General features: G+C 41.0%; 2 protein-coding genes across 2 annotated transcripts; both read right to left on the bottom strand.

Moving 5' to 3' along the window:
• Nucleotides 1-5: 5 nt before the first annotated feature.
• Nucleotides 6-10,669, bottom strand: LOC137273524 (splicing factor C9orf78 homolog). Its single transcript, XM_067806250.1, has 9 exons — nt 10,528-10,669; nt 7,892-8,006; nt 7,175-7,233; nt 6,030-6,110; nt 5,496-5,573; nt 4,512-4,634; nt 3,697-3,833; nt 1,909-2,007; nt 6-1,425 (listed from the first exon to the last, which is right to left on the bottom strand). Exons 1-9 carry the CDS (start codon nt 10,614-10,616, stop codon nt 1,340-1,342), a joined length of 867 nt encoding a protein of 288 aa, XP_067662351.1. The 5' UTR covers nt 10,617-10,669; the 3' UTR covers nt 6-1,339.
• Nucleotides 10,670-12,760: 2,091 nt separating this feature from the next.
• LOC137273520 (3-oxoacyl-[acyl-carrier-protein] reductase FabG-like) lies at nt 12,761-21,238 on the bottom strand. The gene is made up of 9 exons (XM_067806246.1): nt 21,141-21,238; nt 19,720-19,859; nt 18,715-18,807; nt 18,321-18,459; nt 17,624-17,664; nt 16,588-16,657; nt 15,989-16,025; nt 14,271-14,346; nt 12,761-13,160 (listed from the first exon to the last, which is right to left on the bottom strand). The coding sequence occupies exons 1-9, from the start codon at nt 21,175-21,177 to the stop codon at nt 12,993-12,995; spliced, it is 801 nt and encodes a 266-aa protein (XP_067662347.1). The 5' UTR covers nt 21,178-21,238; the 3' UTR covers nt 12,761-12,992.
• Nucleotides 21,239-22,154: the final 916 nt, after the last annotated feature.

The following is a 22,154-nucleotide window of genomic DNA, read 5'->3' as shown; positions in this document are numbered from 1 at the left end:
TGTTGTTTGTTTATTTATTTTGTCATGGGATATATACACAATGATATGAAGATTACCATGGACATGCATATATGACGTGTAAATGATATCTTGCTCAGTTGAGAGTTGGCTGAAAGACTGATAATTGGATATATCGGCATTGGAAAGAATTATCAGTGATGATCAAAACTGACTGAGATGAAAAAGTTTTCCTTTATACACAAATATTTGTAATTTTTAGTTATCCAGGGATGAATATATCATAACTCAACAGATATAAAATATCTTGATTCCTTTTTGACTTGTCTTGGCATTTTCGATCAAATTTATATCTCCAGTATTTATCAAGAATCAATCGATATTCAATTAATGAATATTGAACTACATCAACTGCAAGCCCTAACACAATCTGATGCTTTAATGGATGATGCTTTGAGGTCAACGTTGAACTGCATTTCTTAATAGAGAGTGAGTGAGGTGAGTTTTACGCCACACTCAGCAATATTCCAGCTACATGGCGGCGGTCTGTAAATAATCGAGTCTGGACCAGACAATCCAGTGATCAACAACAGGAGCATCGATCTGTGCACTTTGGTACCGATGACGTGTCAACCAAGTCAACGAGCCTGACCACCCGATCCCGTTAGTGAAGGCCTGTTCTACCCACGGGTCCCATTTCATAATAGCTATAGCACCTGCAGATTAGTGTTAGCAGTAGTAGTAACTTCCCTGCTCAACTCCTCATCCACACATGGATGATTCAGCACTGTTGCATCTATTTTGGAGGTGTCATGAAGACAGGTCTTTACAGTCGATCAGCTAAAATCTGCTCTTCATGTAAACCACCCTTCAGCCTTCCTGGTCAGAGCTCCTTGACCCTCTAACATTTGTTGGTTGGTTTAACGCCACAGTCAGCAACATTCAACGATGCGGTGGCTGTCTATAAATGATCGAGTCTGTGGCAGACAATCCAGTGATCAACAGCATGAGCATTCATCTATGCAACTGAAGTGAGTATGGTTTAATATTGCTTTCAGCAATATTTCAGCAATATCCCAATAGAGGACACCAGAAATGGGCTTCACAAATTGTACCCACACAGAGAACTGAACCCGGGTCTTCAGCGTGACATGCAAACACTTTATCCACTAGGCTACCCCACTGTCCTTCTTGCCTGTAGTAACCAACACCATGTCCAGACATGTGGAAACTGTTCTTCAGTTGTAATCTAACAAATGTTCAGATTCTGAGTCCTTAAGGTGTTTCATGAACTTCAAGTAGCATCATCTCAGCTGTGGAGCCATGGCCTTCTTTCATGAAGCTTATAGACATCCGGTCTGGAAATATGTCTGGTACCTTATCAGAACCTCCTCATCTGCTTTTTGAACTTCTCGTAGTGGAAATCATCAGTAGCCTTCTCATCCTGACTGGACTTACTGGAGGTACCTGCACAGACACAGCAGTTATTTTGTTTGATGTTAATTGCTGCACTTCGCACCTTACTAGGAAAGTGAAATCCCAAATATAACACGTTATATTTGACCACTTTCTAATGGCATTGTGTAATTGTAACAGAGACTTGCAGTTAACAACACCAATATGGACAATATCCTTTTCATAAGAGTAAGTGGTTGGTTGTTAAACACTGCATTCAGCAATATTCCAGCTACATGTCAAAGGTCTGTGAGTAATTGAGTCTGCCACAGACAATCAAGTGATTGGGAGATGATGACATACAAGTTGACCATCCGATCCCTTTCGATGCCCCTAATGACAAGCATGATTTACTGAAGATCAATTCTAACTCGGATCTTCATGGGTCATACATTGTTCTTATATAACCCCAGAAAAAATATGACATATAGATAGACACACTGTGTTGTGACATATATCATTCTGAAAAATCAATGACAGCCAGGAATACTGTACCATGAGTTGCATTGAGGGAGTCCACGTCTCCCACTCGAAGTGGTGTGATCGTCGGTTGCTCTACCTTCTTCAACACTGGCGCTGTGTCATCAATGTTGACTGAAACAGGAGGGAGAAACATCAAACAACTGTTTTAGCTGTTCAACCAGTGTGTAAGTTAAGACCCCAGCCTGCTACCCAATGGGCCAGTAAATCTCAACAGTCACTGACTGGCTTGTGGATTTTATGGTGTCATTTACTAAACATGACACTCTCTCCTAAAGTTATAATGCAGTTTTAAATCATGTAAGAATAATGTCTGATAAAAATCTTCATCACATTCGCAGCTTAGTTTCTACATTCAAATTTCGGGACAGTAAGTGAGTAAGTGAATTTAGTTTTATGCCACACGCAGCAATATTCCAGCTATATGGCTACAGTCTGTAATTAATTGAGTTTGGACTAGACAATCCAGTGACCAACAACATGAACATCAATGTGTGCAATTGGGAACCGATGACGCGTCAACCAAGTCAGCGAACCTGACCATCCCGTTAGTTGCCTCTTACGACAAGCACAGTTGCTTTTAAGACAAGCATGGGTTGCTGAAGGCCTGTTCTACCCTGGGACCTTCAAGGGTCTCGGGCAAGTGAAATATTTTGTTGACTTGTAACTTTCAGGCATAGCTAGCCTGACTAGGGAGCAAAATTTGGAACTGTTTTACACACTGTATTTATGAAACACGTACTGCTGCTGTAAAAGCAAACTGTGCAACTGTGGGTCAATGGACTTATTCATCCATGGTGTTTACTATGGCCTGTTAATGTATTGAGCTCTCATAACTTCTCTGACATTCTAGAAGTTGGGAAGTACAATATAGAACAAAAGTTACAGAAACAACTTCTTTTATTCATGTGCGTGACATTTTGATACATATTCTTGTACATGCAAGATGCTACAAGTGTCTTTATCAAAATGTCACATTCACAACTAAAAGGAGTTCTTATCCACATCCATTGTTCTATTTTGAGCTCTCATAGTCATATACAGTCATGTCTTGTTAATCCAACCTCGTTTGTCAGACATTTGGCTTTATCTGATGTTTTTGTTGGTAACAAATTTAATAAACATAATTTAGTTTCATTAATTAAGTCCGACATCCTTGTTAATCTGATAATTTGTTGTGCAACAGATGACGTCGGATTAACGAGACTTGACTTTATTCCTCGCCCATTGAAGATACTTCAGTGTAATATTTTCACTTCAATATTAGTGTAATACCACTTGACGTATGACGTCAAAATGGTTCAAAGTTGTGACGTCACAATGCTAATGTTGATGTGAGGTGATGCGATTTTACTAGACCCTGCTTGACTTGAAAGCTGAGAGTCCTCACACTGTAGGCAATTTCGCCGCAGTTTCTCTCAATTTATGCTGGCGAGTAATAAACAGAATACTAAACTCGCTTCCGTGAAATACCATCTTCATTAAACTTGTTAAAGATTTAGTATCAAACTCACTTTCGCTCGTCTGATACCAAATCATTAACTCGTTTAATAAAAATGGTATTACACGGAAGGTCGTTTAGTATCCTCTATGTATTACACGGAAGGTCGTTTAGTATCCTCTGTGTATTACACGGAAGGTCGTTTAGTATCCTCTGTGTATTACACGGAAGGTCGTTTAGTATCCTCTGTGTATTAAATACTTATACACCTTGTAATAGATAAACATCACAGTTCACATTCAGTGGCCATATAATGGTATCTGCATTCCTGAGTTGTCAACAAGAATTAGAAACAAACTCACATCTGTTATGTTGGACAAAGTTCACAGCCATGTTTGTTGGTACAAAGGCTGACACCTCATTTTCCTTCTTCTTCATCTTTTCCCGAATCAGTCTGTCCTTTGCCTCTTCTGTTGCTTCAATGTTGCGTATTTTCGCTCTGTACAACACACAATGAGTTTGGATGAATAAAACTGAGACCAGGTCTTCACATATTTATTGATATCACAGTGTGAATCAAAGTCCTCGTCTTTTTATTCAAAATTCATACAGATAAACAGTGGTTTGGTTTGTTGCAGCAATATTCCAGCTGTATGGCTTGAGTCTGTAAAAATCAAGTATGCACCAGACTATCCAGTGATCAACAACATGAGCATCGATCTATGCAATGATCGATACAATGACGTATGAACCAAGTCAGTGAGCCTGACCATCCAGTTCCTTTAGTCACCTCCTCAGACAAGCATGGGTTTCTGAAGACCAATTCTAACTGAGATCTTACATGAGTGGATAAACAGTGAGTGTAAAATGAAGTGAAAACTTAAGGAAAGACACCAGCTCCAGCTGTTTGCCTGGTGATACTATTTGTAACATGTCACAATGAGATATTTCTTCTGGTGTTCGTTATATTATGATTCTTCTGATCTGTAAATCTCTCTTTCCTGTATGATGTGAAAAGGTATTAATCATCCTAATACTTTGATATTCACAATCACTATTTAATAACCTTCTGCATCACTACTACTACTAGTGAATTATATACTGGCTTTAGTATCATGGACTGTGTAGGATTGTCAATAAACTCCATATATACAAGTGTAGCAGAGATGTTACTTACTCGATGCCAAGGTCTATCTCTGGGATGCCAGACAGCATCTGATTGGACAACATATCCTCTGACCTCTTTGTGGCAGACTTGACCTTCAGATGCTCTGGAAGTTGGTACAGGGAATCCTCCGCCCTGAAACATATAACGGATTTACACAGGTGACACTCACAACAGCTTACCCAGGTGACACAGCAGTTTACACTGATGACACTCACAGCAGTTTATGCATATGATACACAGCAGTTTACACAGGTGACACACAGCAGTTTACATAGGTAACACACAGCAGTTTACACAGGTAACACACAGCAGTTTACACAGGTGACACACAACAGTTTAGCCAGGTGATACATAGCAGTTTACACAGGTGACACAGCAGTTTACACAGGTGACACATAGCAGTTTATGCATATGATACACAGCAGTTTACACAGGTAACATACAGCAGTTTACACAGGTAACACAAAACAGATTACACAGGTGACACACAACAGTTTACACAGGTTAACAAAGGTGACACAAACACCAATTAACAAGGTGACACACAGTAGCTTACACATGTGACACACAGTAGTTTACACAGGAGTTTAGACAGGTAACACACAGCAGTTTACACAGGTGACACACAACAGATTACACAGATGACACACAACAGTTTACACAGGTTAACAAAGGTGCCACAAACACCAAATAACAAGGTGACACACAGTATATTACACAGGTACCACACGGTAGTTTACACAGGTAACACACAATAGTTTACACAGGCAACACACAACTGTTTATACAAGGGACACACAACAGTTAACACAGGTGACACAAACACCAATTAACAAGGTGACACACAGTACTTTACACAGGTGACACACAGCAGTCTACACAGGTGACACACAACAGTTAACGCAGGTGACACAAACACCTATTAACAAGGTGACATACTACCACATGTGACATTCAGGCGGCACGTGACCTGTTTGCTGCTTCAGCACCCACCTATTCTTATCCTCCTTCGACTCTGACTTCACAGCACGGCCTTTCCTCTTGGCCAGCTCATCCTCCACATATTTCAACCTGGAACACAGTAACACTGATACAAACATACAGTTATTTATATACAAGCAAACAGTAACTATGGTAACTGTCTCATGCTTCATGAAGCTCCTGAATAGATCATACCCATACATATCAGCACACAGCTACCATGGTAACACATCTTTATCCTGGGACTTGTTTCACAATCATCTCATAAGCCTAAGGTCTCGTAACTTTTCTCGCAGCCTTCCTACTTCCTATGTTACAGTATAGGGGGTACAACTGCTATGAAATAAGTCGCGAGACCTTAGGCTTATGAGAGTTTTGTAAAACAGGGCCCTGGTCCTGTATGTGTCTTTTCTAACCTTTGATCTGGCATATCAAATACAACAATAACTTTTACTGTGTATGTATATATACCATGGTAACTGACAAAACATTATGACCATGTATGAAGCTAATGCCAAGAGAGTCCTGGTAACCATGGCAACTTACATCTCAGTGTCTTCATCTCTCCGGTTTGTTTCCGCGGCAAAAGCTGTTCCAATTGCCTCTGCAGCCTCACCAGTCACTGGTCTGCTCAAACCAAAACACAACATGCATGATCAACAATACTGCTTTGGTCAGACATGTTTGTCTTGTGGATCTTTTACTGTGTTATTGCTGGATAAAATGTAAGAACACTGCACCTTGGATTTAAATCATATGACCATGGCACTCATTTTTGGAAAATAATAATTATTTTATTCCAATCAGAGAGTTTCTTTTGTGGTTAGTATACACTCCCTGATGCCACTAGGCGAATGCAATAACCTGACAATCTGTGAGTATGATTTTATGCCATTTGGGCAATATTCCAATAATATCACCACGGTCAGACAGTCTAAGAAAACTTAGTCTCAGTGTATTTCGTTACACTCCACCACTGAGTCTAACAAAACCTAGTAGAAGGTTGTATCAGGTAACCTTTGAGCAACCAATGACCGTCCAATCAAACACAAGACGGTTAAATAGATTTAACCACTCAGACAACTGCCACTATTTAGGGATCGGGGGGACTTTCAAAATATTCAGGTCACCGATACAGATCTCTCCACAGACAAAAATCCGCATATAACACAGTTAATTGACCTGCAGTATATACGCTTTGGGGTTTCTGTTGACATGGTTACCATTAGCTAATATTTCCACAAGATAACATCCTTGAATATTGTCAAAAACACCATTTTAAGCGATTGTTTACTCCCTGTTGTCATGGCTGTACGTATGCCGTGTGCATCACCCAGAAGCGATTGCACGCTAAATAGCATTCGGAATCCTTCAGGTATGAACAATTTTGAGATAAAAAGTTCAAAAGGTATGTGCGAATGTCCACTTTAGTGATTTGGTAAGCTGTGTTCTGATTGGTCAATCTCAAAGATTACCTGACGCAACCTCCCATAAGGTTTTGTTAGACTCAGTGGTGGATTGTAACGAAAAGTAATGAGGATAACTTTACTTAGACTGCACGGTCAGAATATCTGTGGTCAGCCAAGAAAGTATGGGTACATGACCTCACTTAACCTGTGGCTGTTTCAGTGCAGTAATATCAATCAACAAGTACCCTTCAAAGATTTGTTTCACTGTTTTGATTTACTTACACTTTCTTCAGAGATTTCATGTCAATAAAGCCTCCAGTTTTCATCTTGAAAGGATCTGCCTATTTTAAAAACAAACAGAACAAGTTTCATGTTAGTTTTTGAAAGGATTTCTCAGTAATACTTCAACTTTATGATGGTACTCTGTATATATGGTAAATTTTTTAGTCTGAAACAGACAATTCAGTGATCATCATCATGACTCCCTCAATGACTGGATGTCAATCTCAACAGCACATTCTATTTTGATCTCAACTCCCTGGGGAGTATACAACTCTTCCTGCCACTAGGCGCACCAAGTTTATTGTGGCTCTCTCATCCTAACAGGGTACCCATTAACAGCTGGGTGGACTGGGACACATAGTCACAGTACTTTGTCCAAGTTTACTGCACGCTGCTGTACCTGCAGCTAGGTGTATGCACGTATTTATGTGGCCACCATCTGGTCATATACCAATGGAATTCATGGGTTCTTTTAAGTGCACAGGGTTGTGTACTGTACACTAGGGGTTGTGACAACACTGAAGAGTCTGCACACAAAGTTGAATCCAAGGTTTCTACACCCTGCTGAACATCCAACTATTGATTTAGGACGTGATGTGGAAACAACATGCATCAACCATGTCAATACCCAAATCTCTTATTTCCTCTTTCACTACCAGCACCAATGACACAATACTGGTGAATTCAAAATCATGACCAGCAGCCTGCAGCACCTACATCTTCAACTTCCTCAGTCTTCTCGATCTTCTTACCCAGGGCGAGGCTGGCAGCACTGACACCATTCTGCCTCCCCCTCATCTTCTGCAGCTCCTTGATGTCATCCAACTTACTTCTGGAATAAGGTCAAGGTCAGCCAGTGAGTTGATAATTCTGCAGGTCAAATTTTACCATGGCAAATCAGTCCCTGCAAATACTTCTGCCACTGTCAATGAGGACACACATTCATACCTGTTTTTCCCCAAAGTATTGTGAATAAGTGGACAAAAGGATGCAACTGGAGGTAATATCTGTGGTCATGTGCAGAAACGTCACCTAAACAAAACTCTCCAAGACTCACTCCCCTTTTACTTACATACTATGTATAACTATGATTTGTGTTTTCATAATGTTCCTTTAAATCTTACGCTGGCTTAGGGGACGAACTCTGAATTGCACTAGCTGTTGTCTGCTCTGAAAGCAAATTACAGAATAATGTGAACCTTTTTATCTTTTTAGTATCAGTTTTAGTTGTCAATTGGAAAATCTATGCAAAATTGTGTTCTTTATGCAACATCTTTTCCTGAAAATGATATATCCCAGAGTTACAGGTTTTCGATGACGTAAGACAAAACCATAATTTTTATCTTTAAGTTTAACATCATTTAAAGTTTTGATTTTCCTAACCTTGAGATATAAAGATATATTCATCTATTTCACACAAAAATATCATGTGTTTCCTAGAAAAAAGACAGCTGCTGCTTGCTACATCTGGGTATTTTGTTCGTGTTTTCGATGATGAGCCATACTTTTCCCTCCGCACTACGAGAGAGTGTTTTTATCACATGGCTTCCTGTTTTATACATAACCTGTCACTAGCTGAATTTTGGTCACTATTTTTTGTTATGCGAGCAATTGATTTTACATCTGAAGGGGTCCTAACGATCTAGGGTAAATAATATTGATGTTCATTTGCTCTTTACATGACTTAACTTCCGGATTTCAACATGTAAAACGTCTCACGACAGGAACTGGGCATCTACAGGCCCCCCTAAGTAACTGAAGGAATTACAGCAAATTTGAAGGAATTGCATCTCAAATGTAAACAAACGCAGCCCACTCGCGAAACAATTGCAGCGATATCGGTAGTTTAGCGGTAATAACAGAAACACATCGGCCCTATCGGAAGCAATGTCGGTAATACTGGAAACACTCTCGGCCATCTTCGGAGATTTTTCGGTCGCGAGCGGAAACTCACGCAGCAAAACATGGCGTCGTTGGAAGAAGTACACATCTCGGTGAGTTGTGTTTTTAGTTCCTACTATTACATCTTTATACTTATCCATCTTTGACCACCCGTGTTGAATGCGTTTAGGTACGAGGTGTTGTCGGGGCAATAGCTTATGTTTTTAGGAAAAGATTGTCACTGCAGAACAGTGTCACAAGTCATGCCCCTGGAGGTTGTTTACATCTGAACATCGAAGTCGTGCCAATGATTACGAACGTGCGCTAGATATAACATCATTTTTTTTTGTAAAATGTGTTTAAATTTGTCATAGAAAGAATACTTATGGCTCAAAAACTTCTTCATGGCGCACGTTCATGATGTTCGTAATCATGTTCGATGTTCAGGTGTAAACAATCTCCAGGGGCATGACTTGTGACACTGTTCTGCATTGACAATCTTTTCCTAAAAACATAAGCTATTGTCCCGACAACACTTCATACCTAAACGCATTCAACGCGGGTGGTCAAAGATGGATAAGTATAAAGATGTAATAGTAGGAACTAAAAACACAACTCACCGAGACGGGTGTTTCTTCCAACAACGCCATGTTTTGCTGCGTGAGTTTCCGCTCGCGACCGAAAAATCTCCGAAGATGGCCGAGCATGTTTCCAGTATTACCGACATTGCTTCCGATAGGGCTGATGTGTTTCTGTTATTACCGCTAAACTACCGATATCGCTGCAATTGTTTCGCGAGTGGGCTGCGTTTGTTTACATTTGAGATGCAATTCCTTCAAATATGCTGTAATTCCTTCAATTACTTAGGGGGGCCTGATCTACCCTACCAGTGAAACAGTTTGTGCACTCCAAGCGCACACATACTTCAGGGATATGGTGCTAGCAATGCAATCGTTGAAATCACCAGAACGTTAAATTCAGCTTGCTGTGGGGTAAATTTCCATTTTGTCCAAAAACTTACTTTTTTAAACCTGAGGTCTATTAACTATTGATCACATAACAAATTCATGTGGAAACAGATAGTTCGTGAAATAATTAGAAAAATGTTCAAATATAGCCCGATCAGCGATATAGGCAGGACGGGCTATAATACCACATTTGGCCTGATTATAGGCCGATCGCTAGGTTTTCCCAACCTGTGAGTGTGAAATCAAAACACTGTTCCGTATTAAATATCGCTTTCGTCAACTTGAAAAATGTTGAAAATCTGAAAAGCCCCTGGCAAATAAATGTTTTCATGTGTCAATCTTAAACCTTATTAGATTACTTTCTTGGGTACCATGGCAATAAAACATTCGTTTTCAATACGTTTAAATGATTGAAAATCGAACACAAAATTCTGGTCACAATATATTGTACTGTGTCTGTCTAATTTCATTTCATCTTGTTCAGAGATAATGCCTTTTTCTTACATAACGTCTTCTCTTTCTTTATCTGAGTTGTCACTGTCAGACGAATGTCTTCTTTTCCTGACGTTTCGGGCCTTCTTGGGTTTAAACATGTTGCTTTGTATTCACAACACGACTCTTTGCAAAAGAAGGCGAGAAGAAGATTATGGTACAAGGGACATAACTCCTGGGATGTAAAACAAGGCTGTTGGAATACATCTACAGACGAACTCCTACGAATGGGTTCGAACCTCCTATAAATATAGCACTAGTTGTTTGTTATATTTTTTTAGCATTGTTTATGACACTGGGGTCATTAGAAATGCTAGCGACAAATTGTGTTCTTTCATTAATTTAACAGACATAAATAATCCGTTAAATAGGAGTATAGTTATATCCTAACACAAACAATAATATGGGATAAGGACAAACGTTATGGATGAAAACTTTCTTTTTTCGGATGGTGCGACGTTTCAATACAGATTCTTGTAGGGTGTGGTGATGGAATCTCTTCATCTCTGTTGATCAAACAATAATATATTCTTCAAGGAGACGAAAATACCCTTTTTGTGGTTACGAACAGAATGAAAGAAACAATTAACTGGCTTATCAATGAGTATATAAATGCAGTTATTATTAAAAGGCATTCACAGATAATGCATAATGTAGTTATTAAAGAGATTGCGGTTAAACTAAAACGGATGAAGCGACCTCTTAAGATCGGACCAGACCTGAGTTCGATTTCCCACGTGTACAATGTGTGAAGCCCTTTCTCTGGTGTCCCCGTAGTGATATTGCTTGAATATTCACACATGTGTTTTCCTATTTGAGTTAGATTGTATTTTACCTTTTTTTGCAGTCCTATGCTCAGATTCTTCTTTCTAAGTTCGGGCTAGTGAACTATTTTGTGCGCTCGTACCTTTCAGGCAGAGATAATTTGACCGGTTAGCAACATTTGGAAACTACTTCGCACACAGAATTCACTCACCCCATGAATGATTTCCATGTACTGATCTACTGGAGAGCCACTGGTTGGATGATGTTTAACCACTAACGTCTCTGCCTTCAATATCCCTAGCAACGGCCATCTAATGGCCTCCGAAATAGTGACATGTGATTCACCGATATTGGAACCCAGCGTTCAGGAAATCATCTTCATCAAGGGGAGAAAAGAAAATTTTGATGCCGGCTATTATATACGGTCACCCCAGGAACATAACAGTCGCATTACTAAACAGCAATATTCGTAGCCACTTGAGTTAGTTGGTGTGGTTTTACACTGCTTTCAGTAATGTTCAGGGTTAAAATGAATGGACTTTACATGTTGCAACCGTGTAGGTATCGAACCATGGTCTTCGGCGTGACCAGCCGACACTTTTGACCACCAAGCTTCCCAGCTGCCCCCCTGGCCACACAAATATCACGAATTACAACAATGATTAATATTATTTAAAGCCTATAGTCGCATCCGTTCTGATACATATAGAGTGAAAGGAAGCTATGCCGACTCCGAAGTCATGTGACTGACAGCAACACAAGTACATTGTAAGTCACGTAAGTACATTACAAGCACGAGGACTGTATAACTCCAGACTAACACTTTGTCCCTGAATATATATCATTTTGAAAGTAACAAACAAACCCATTTAAATTGAAAAGGAGAACCAGTGAACTGGAATCATCCGGGTCAGTCTAGAATTATTGCTTAAAAATAAGGTTTCAGAGAAGACTAGGCAGTAAGGCAAATAATGTGGCTGAGGGACTGCGAGACAGACTAACTGCATACATTAAAGTTTGTTTTCGTTATTTGATTGATATTAAACACAAAACACAACCTTTATATTCAGCTATACATATGACAGCGAACTGTAAATAACAGACTTTGGACAAGATTATCCTGTGATAGACATCATGAACATGAGATACAATTACATATGTCAACCAAATGACCATCCGAGATCTTGCGACAAACATGAGTTGCTGAAAATCTAACCCTGATCTCCATGGGTCCACTGTTGGGTGGGTGAGTATGGTTTCACGCCGCTTGTAGCGATATTCCAGCAATATCACCGTGGGGAGCGCCAGAAATAGGCTTCACACATTGTGCCCCTGTGGGGAATATGACCCGGGTCTTCAGCGTGACGAGAGAACGTTGTAACCACTAGGCCACCTCGCCGTCTTGTCCCACAGTACTGACAGATGTGTAATAACGAATGTAACAAAATATAAACTGTATGGATGAAAAGCAACACTATCAAAATGATTTTTGTTTTATTGACATAAAATAACCATATTAGACCACGCATCTTATCAATCCTGCGAGGTAGACATCAAACAAACATGTTGAGCCATGGATGCGATACTTCCAACAGGCCTTTTCAATGTACAGTACGTGTATATGTTTACTATGGCTTGCAGGCTGACGAACATGTTGATATGTATGCATAGTTTCATTAAAATGTCGTGTGCTTCCGGAAATAATAATGTCTTCACTTGCTGACGCCGGCACACACACAGTGTCGACCCCCATCGATGAAAATAAGCTGTCCCGTTACAAAACTCGCAGCGTCGGAGGCAAGGTAAGCAATAGACTCAGCCACATCCTGGGGTTGACCTACTCTGCCAAGGGGGTGGCGACCAGCTTGTTGCTCCAAGAACTGAAATATAAGACAACGAACATACAGCACAGCTGTTCCTTATGTTTAAGCCCATACTTGGCAATGCTCTAGCTATTTGACGGCGGTTTGTAAACAATCAACTCTGGACCAGGCAATCTTAATATGACTGAAATCATGAGCATCGATCTACGATACGAGGATACGCATCAAACAGGTCCGCAAGCCCGGCATCCAGATCGCGTTAGTCTGCTCTTACGACAAGCATGGGTTACTGAAGGTCAGTTCTAGGGACCACCATTGCCCCTGTAAGAACTTTCGCAACCACAGCCCCTTCCGTAACCTTCGTCACCCCAGTCCCCTTTGCATCCTCGAGAATCTCCACGGTATACGTTCCGATAAATCTCCACCAGCATTATTGGTATTTGCTTTCATCTGTAACAGGCAAGAACCCACGTAACCAACTTCCCTTTCTGTAACCTGCAAGAACCCACGTAACCAACTTCCCTTTCTGTAACCTGCAGGAACCCACGTAACCAACTTCCCCTTTCTGTAACATGCAAGAACCCACGTAACCAACTTCCCCTTTCTGTAACATGCAAGAACACACGTAACCAACTTCCCTTTCTGTAACCTGCAGGAACCCACGTAACCAACTTCCCTTTCTGTAACCTGCAGGAACCAACGTCACCACTTCCCTTTCTGTAACCTGCATGTACCGCCGTACCACTATCCCTTTCTGTAACCTGCAGGAACCTTCGTCACCACTTCCCTCTCTGTAGGCCCTAGTATTACTGGAGATTTATCGGAACCTGTGTTCTGGAGATTAGCGAGAATGCTCCCTTCTGTAACCCACAAGAAACCTTCGTCACCATTGCTCCCTTCCGTAACCTACATGAACATGCGGAACCACCGTTCCGTCCCGTAACCCCTATATATATCCGTTGATGTACAGTTGCGATCAGTCCGTGAAATGGGGCTCCGGTAATTCCTTATGGTGCATCCAGATCTGTTTGAGAATAACCTTAGCCAATATTTCATCAGGTTTGATATTCTATAAACATAATAGACGTAACAGGTGACACGTATGTCATTGCGTGACATTATGACTGCTGACATCTACGTTGTAGAGATAGTAACGTAGACACTGACCTTAGCGTACTCATCGTCCTTGTCGTAGTACGTAGTGCCCTCCCGTCTGTGTATCATGCTCACCACAGTGCCGGGGCTGAAACAAGAGCGGTGAGTGGAGCTGAGATAATTCAGCTTTGATAAGAATGACTACTCTATCTACCAACTGTCATGCGAGTGATTTGTTTGCTTTCTTATTAACGTCACACTCAGCAATATCCAAGCTATATGGATGTCTGTAAGTAATCCAGTCTGGACCAGACGATCCACTGATCAACGTCATAAGTATGGATCAGTTGGAATACTATGACATTTGCCAAAACCCATTCAGGTGGCATTGTTGCTACCTCATTACAACCCCACAAGATGGACTATTTTCAAGTGAGAGCCGATAAAAGAGTTTACATCTGAATGATACATCTGTATAGCACAACATTTTAAACTGCATGTGCTATTTTACACGAAGCCATAATCAGTTTTGCTTTTAAACTTTAATTATGGCATTTATCGAACAAGCATGACGACATAATGCTTTATGGTTTAACCCATCGCACTCAGCAATAATTCAGCTATATGGCGACGGTCTGTAAGTAATCGCCTCTTGACCAACCAATCCAGTGATCAACAGCATGAATATTTTTGGATACGATGACGTGTCAAGCAAACCAGAGAGCCTGCCCACATCCAGCATCAACAGAATATGTAGTTTGTAATGTATCTAAGAAAACGAAACCATTTCTTCTTCGTATAGACGTTCATAATTAATTAACACACTCCTACTCAATGTGTAGAGGCGTTGGGGTAGCCTAGTGGCTAAAGCTTTCGCTCGTCATGCCGAAGACCCGGGTTCGATTCCCCACGTGTACAATGTGTGAAGTCCATCTCTGATGTCCCCCCACTGTGATATTGGTGGAATATTGCTAAAAGCGATGTAAAACTAAACTCACTCTTTCTCGTGGCATCCCTCATTCGAGGTCTTACATTTTAACCCAGACATTGGAGTCGTGTTATTAGGAAAACTGTTCTACGAATGAGTGAGTAAATGAGTATAGTTTTACTCAGCACTCAGCATATTCCAGCAATATGGTGGCGGTCTGTAAGTAATTCAGGGGTCGACATCATGATCACCGATCTGCTGTAACCGTGAATGTGTCAACCAGGTCCCAAGAACCCAGAACTTCACGGGGTGAACTTGATGGTTGTGACAAACAGCAATCCTTTAAAATAGGTTAAGATATGCCTCGTTTATTGAAAATGAATTAAAGCCAGCCTGCAGTGCCAAACGCTATATATGACTGAAGTTATGCACAATCCACTGCGTGCCTGAAAATGTGTATGAGTGAGTAAGTTGGGTTTTACGCCGGTTTGAGCAACATTTCAGCAATATCACAGCGGGGAACACCAGAAATGGTCTTCACACATTTTGCCAATGTGGGGAATCGAACCAGGGACTTCGGTGTGACGAACGAACGCTTCGGCAGTAGACGCCTACACTAACTACAACAGTCTCTGTTGGGCACAACTCAGTATTAACCAGGAAATCCGGAGGAAATCCGGAAATTGGCAGATATTTTGGTATATAGTTTCCCCTTCATGAGTGCGCGTCCGAACGTGTGCGTGTGCGTGTGCGTGTGCGTGTGCGTGAGTATCTGCCCGCAACTATTTTGTATTGTAATGATAAACTCATATGATGTGCGCATGTCACACGTCACGTGTTATATCTAGAAAGGAATTCTTACTTGACCGAATTCACTCGAACTTTTTTGGGTGCAAGCTCTGTGAAAGAAAAAAAAACGAAAACCCGCATAAACAAAAGTCATGTTATAATTAACACACGTATAAAGACTTTGGTCTGATCTAACTGAAAGAACAGCTTAATTAATGATGCACAATGACAACTGAAGCACATCCATACCTTCAAATGTGATTCCACACCAGTAATAGTCTCCACCCCCATCCCGCCCTATCCCCCATTCACCAATTGTCAGTGTTCAAAGTAGTCACTGCAGCCTACACAAAGTTTCCCATCTCAACAATTACATCATCCAGAACTTTCAATCCTAATCATACCATTGACAAAACTCAAAGACAGTCACTCAACTAGAGTAACCAACCCACACGTCGAAGATACCCCATTCCAACGCTCATGCCATCCAAATCAATTACACCCACCTAAAAATCCACCCCATCCTGACACGCATGCCAAAAAGTCACCCACCCAGACACCCACCCTGACACTCACCCTGACACTCACCCAGACACCCACCCAGACACTCACCCAGACACTCACCCAGACACCCACCCAGACACTCACCTAGACGCTCACCCAGACACTCACCTAATGCCAGACACTGTGTGAACATATCGAGGGCGGCCTTGCTGACGCAGTAGATCCCTAATTCCGGCATCTGGAACAGAAGTGACCCTTTCTGCATCTCTGACGACGATAGAACATCTAACAAGCGTTACTTCCATTCTCGACCACCAGCAGCCAAAGTCAGACCACTAGACTAATGCTTCGTCTCTGTATACATATAATTTGATAGTAACAAACTGACGAATATAAACTGAAAAGGAGCCCAAGGGAGGCCAGATATTCAGGACTTCAGGTAATTTAGGCTTGATTCATATAAGGTTTTAGCATTGCGGGGAGGACTTGGCAGTAGGGAAACAACGTGCTTCAGGGATTGTAAGATGGGATATCAAACCACCTGAATGGAGATCCACTAATTATTTATTAAAGAGATTGGCAGAGATGTTTAATCGTGACGCACAGAGCTCTGAAGACAGAAACCCTCCGGGAAGTCCTTTAACAGGTAGAAACTCCAAGAATGATCAACAGAAATTACTAAATGGCGGTGACCTACTTGTAAAGAACTAATAGTTATATAATCCCCTGCCAGTATGCATTTCCCTGGGCAGGGTATATTCCGTGTTATATAAAACAAAAACAACGACAGCAACGATAAAACCACTAGCAAAGAAAGAAATATCAGCTTGTGAAGATTTGACATCTGATCAAATGGCACCAGTGTCTCGAGACAACCCACTCCGGTTTGAAGCTGTTCCAGAAGGGTTGTTGCAGCGAATAGGGATAATCTGTGTCCAAACGATAACCAGAAGGCACTCGATTACCCAGCCTTTGGCGAAGAAAATAATGTACACACCGGGTGTTTTGGGATTATTTGAAATGAGCAAAGTAAATATTTTTAAAAGCGTTTTGATTGCGACCTACAAGTCACTAACATTGTGTACTTTCTGTACGGTTTTAAAATAATCTCAAGGCATAAAGTGTGAACCTTTGTGACCATCAGTTAATCGTTACTGCATCATTAAATGTCCACAAGAAGATTCCACAACTTGGAGGGACTCACCGACTTGGCTCCGCAAATACTGGATACGTTTACGATGTTCCCTGTAAGAATGAGCACTGACTATATATCTTCAACGATTAACAGCCGCTTAAACGGTTATCCAAAGAATGACATCAATGCTTTCATTTACCTCCACTTGAAGTCTCTACAGAACTGTATGTTGAATCACTGTTGCACATGTGTGCTGTTTACATGATACGGATGTTTCTTAGGGCCAATTAAAGGTGCTACAGAACACAAAGCGGCTAGTGCCGCTAACCATTACGTCGATACGTGTGCTCGATATCCATGTGTAAGAAGAATGTGTGCAACCCTCCTTTCCTCTCTCTCATATCTCCCCTACATTTACCGACCCTGTACATCCCCAGAGGTACCCACACTGCGTCTTCTCCAAGTAGGGGACTGCGAGTTGTGACAGCTGGAAGGGCAAGGGTTTGCCAACCCTGCGTTCCCACCACTCCCTCCCCACTCCCCCCTGTAGATGTACCCATCCTGTGTCTCCCAAACGTTTGCCAAGTCTGCGCTCCCCTAAACACCACCCCCACCCAGTAGATGTACCCATCCTGCGTCTCCCAAACGTTTGCCAACCTCGCGTCCTCCAAGTCTCACCCTGCGTCTTCTCATGATGTACAACCCCTTTCTCTCTCCCATATCTCCCCTACATTTACCGGCCATGTGCATCCTCAGAGGTACCCACCCTGCGTCTTCTCCAAGTAGGAGACTGCGAGCTGTGACAGCTGGAAGGGCACCCTCATGTTGAGGTCCATCATCTGGTCGTACTTGGACCCATCCATCGCCATTGACGCCCCTGGGTACAACATACCTGCGTTGTTCACCTGCAGTACAGGTAGATCAGGTGAACAGCTTCGTTTTTTACATCATAAGGAAAACCATAAAGGAACACTTGCGTTTTCATGTGGTCCCTTATTTTTCCCTCAGTGTATGATGTAATTTACTTTGGGAAAGTAAAAAAAAAACACAAATCAATATAAAAACGATGCATTGTTGCATTAAATGTTATGAAATATTTCCTGGCTGTTTGATGCATTAACAATTCAGGCTAGAAACGTCACCCAACGGTTGAATCGTACCAGCACGTCGAGTCTGTCAAATTTGGCGACCGTCTTTTCAATGATGGTCTTCCTGAACGCCTCGTCAGTCAAGTCACCAGGAAAAGTCAGAATCTGGAAATCAAAGAAAAGGAAAATTGTCGGAAATTCTTTTCTACGTGAAACAAATTTTAGCTGGAACACGCTTATAACGAACAGGAAGTTATGGTGTAAGAGTGTGAGTAATGGTGAACTACAGCACCCTGACTTTTTTCAGGTAACATCGTTGGGCCTTTGAGAGTTATATGGTACAGTCATGAGCGTGCAACTGTCACAATGAGCTATGTCCTAACTAAGCGTAGGGGCTGTGGTAAAGGCGTTTGCTTGCGGAATTGACGATCCGGGTTCGATTCAATGTGTGAAGCACATTTCTGGAAATTGCAGGGTTTTTTTCTATATGGCACACAAAGACATACTAAAGTAGTTTCGGAAATTATTTATCAGTTTTGCCCAACTGTCGAGTAAGCGTGCTTTTTCTGGATATCATTTTACCCATCCCACTACGTACTGTCGTAAAGTTTGATTAGTGTTGCCCAGTTTTACGAAGAAGCGTGCTTTTTCTGGATATCATTTTACCCATCCCACTACGTACTGTCGTAAAGTTTGATTAGTGTTGCCCAGTTTTACGAAGAAGCGTGCTTTTCTAGATGTCCTTTTACGCATCCAGCTGAACACCCAGTTAGGCCGATGTCAGTTATTTCGACCTATGCTATTTGCATTTCCTCTTTATCTATCACCATTTTACGGTTGGGTGATTTCAGTCCTGGTGTGATCCCCTTGGCACAGATTCTTGGGTATGTGAAAATTTTAGGGATACAGAGTAAAAGCCTAAGCACAAGTTCTCTTTTCTATATCCGGCAGGACTTTAATTGAAAGATTACCAAAACATTCCATTTTAAAAACTTAAATGCCAAACGTATACACCTCGCATTTCAACGTTTTTGAAATGTTCAAAACCGGTACAATTCATTTTATCACAATACTCACGTCATCAGCAGGTATCCCGCATTCCGAGCATCGCTTAGCAACATCTTCCAGTCTCGTCTTATCTCGCCCCGTTAGTGAGAGTTTGGCTCCATGTTTGGCAAAATGCAAAGCCGTTCCTTCTCCAATACCGGCACTCGCTCCTGGAGAAACAGGACAATGTGTGGTATAATTTCTATTTGTTTATTCCGCATGTGAGGCCTCCGGCCCATATACAGATGGTACAGCAGGTTGATACATGATACAAACTTTCCTATCTAAGATGTAGTTTACAGTGAAACTACAACTGCAGTTTTTAATAATAACTTTTGTATCATTAGATACCATTAAATTGGTGAAACTAGTTTTTATATTATAAAACGTACAGACAAACAGTAGGTGTTTAGAGCTTAAGCTTTCATAAGCTGGGGATATCATGACAAAACGAAACCCATTTACAATCAGATCTAGCTTAGACACTTTACACAATCACAGTAATCCTATTTCGCCATAATAATATCTCCCACACACTTGTGCACATTTGTGGTATAAGTAAAGTGGTTCATTTCTTCATATCTCTATCAGGGATTAAAACAATGATGAATAATAGCCTATGACCTGTCATTCGCGCTATAAACTCGATATCACTGAAGTCATATTTAAAAATTAACTCGTGATTCCATTGCTTCGACCCATATCATGGTAATCCCAAGGCCGGTGTCGGTACGAGTTTCTCACACACGTACTGACCTACGTTCATTCATTCACAAACACGTGCATGTCACTGTCACACCCGTAAAGACGTATATCCATTCACTGTCACACACGCACAGACGTACATCCATTCACTGTCATCCACGCATAGAAGTGCATTCACTCAAAGCCAGTCTTTGAATATTATAAAAATACATGACATAAATGAGTCAGAGTTAGTCTTGCACTATTATTCAAATACATGTGATATAAATGTGATCTGAACCACGGCAAAACTGATGAAGGAAACACTGGAAATAAGAGACAGCCTTTGCCTTGCGTCGGTATTACAGGATTATAGTCCTGTCGGTGCACCGTACATCTACCAGAGTGATAACGAGACTGCGGATACTGTTAGTCTTGCTCCTAGGATGTACTAGTTGCTAAGCCCATTGATGTAGGGTAATTCTATCCTTTAAAGAGGCAACTTTACATAAACAGTCAGTTTAAAGGCGCCCACATGTTAAAGGTTAAATACTTTCTTTTTTTTCTATATAGACGGTGTAGAAATTATCATTGAAACGAATAATTATATCCTCGTAGACTTGTGCAAGTCTAATCCTTTATGTAAGCTCGCATTCTTCTCCGATGCATTTCAGCGTACTCGAACATACTTAAAAATACTTGAAAGTACACTGTACAACGTTCTCCACGTACATGTCTGTACAAGAAAACTAGTTTGTCATATTTACCCGTAATAAGTACAACTTGGCCCGAAAAATCTGGCATCGCGTCGCTTCTGTCGTCTTGAGCGGGTATGCAGCAGTGTCAAAATATGGAACACCCGCCGGGTCATCGTGATATTGTGTAAATCTGCCTGAAGCTCAAGGCACATAAAACAATTTAAATGTTTCACGTGTATATTTGTTTTCAAAAGTGACGGGGGCGGTAGGACTTTTTTTAAAAACAATGATAGAAACAAAATGACGAGGGAGGAACACATTTTTTTATTTCTCTCTCAGAAATATAGCTTGGAAAGTTTAGCAAGTGTTAATGAGCTGCAGATTCAGTCAAATCGTTTTTGCAGACACCAATTCTTATGAAGGACAAATGGATAATCGGGATGCGACAAAGTCATTTTTTTAATGGAAATAAAAAATGGTTACGCCCACAATTAAAAGTGACGCGCCAATGCCCGAGAAACATTTCATTTTTATTTATTTAACCTAAGAAGCTGGGAATATCATAACAAAATGAAATCCGTTTACAGTCATGTCTAGCTTAGACACTTTACACAATCACAGTAAGCTTATTTCGCCATAACAATATCTCTCTTACCCTTGTGCACTTTTGTGGTAAAAGTAAACTTTTTAAAGAATACATGGTTCATTTCTTTATATCTGTATCAGGGAATAAAACAATGATGAACAATGAACTATGACCTGTCACCCGCGCTATAAACGCGATATCACTGAAATCATATTTAAAAATTAACTCGTGAATCCATTGTTTCGACATGTAATTTAATCGACCATTTACTAAGATGCTCCTTTAATGCTATTACGCTTCAGTGTGTGCTTGCTTAATGATATTAAGTGAAGTCAAAGTAGAGTTACAAGATTTGACTGAAATAAATGGCTGGTAGCTACACGTTTAGGATTCACGAAATTTCCTCCCTTGGTTCTGCAGGGATCCGCAGTGTGTTTGAAGTCATACCCATCTCATGGTAATCCCAAGGCCGGTGTCGGTACGGGTTTCTGACACGC

The sequence above is a fragment of the Haliotis asinina genome, chromosome 2 (assembly GCF_037392515.1).
Source record: "Haliotis asinina isolate JCU_RB_2024 chromosome 2, JCU_Hal_asi_v2, whole genome shotgun sequence".
In the NCBI taxonomy this organism is placed as follows: domain Eukaryota; kingdom Metazoa; phylum Mollusca; class Gastropoda; order Lepetellida; family Haliotidae; genus Haliotis; species Haliotis asinina.
This window is presented reverse-complemented; position numbering and strand designations above follow the sequence as displayed.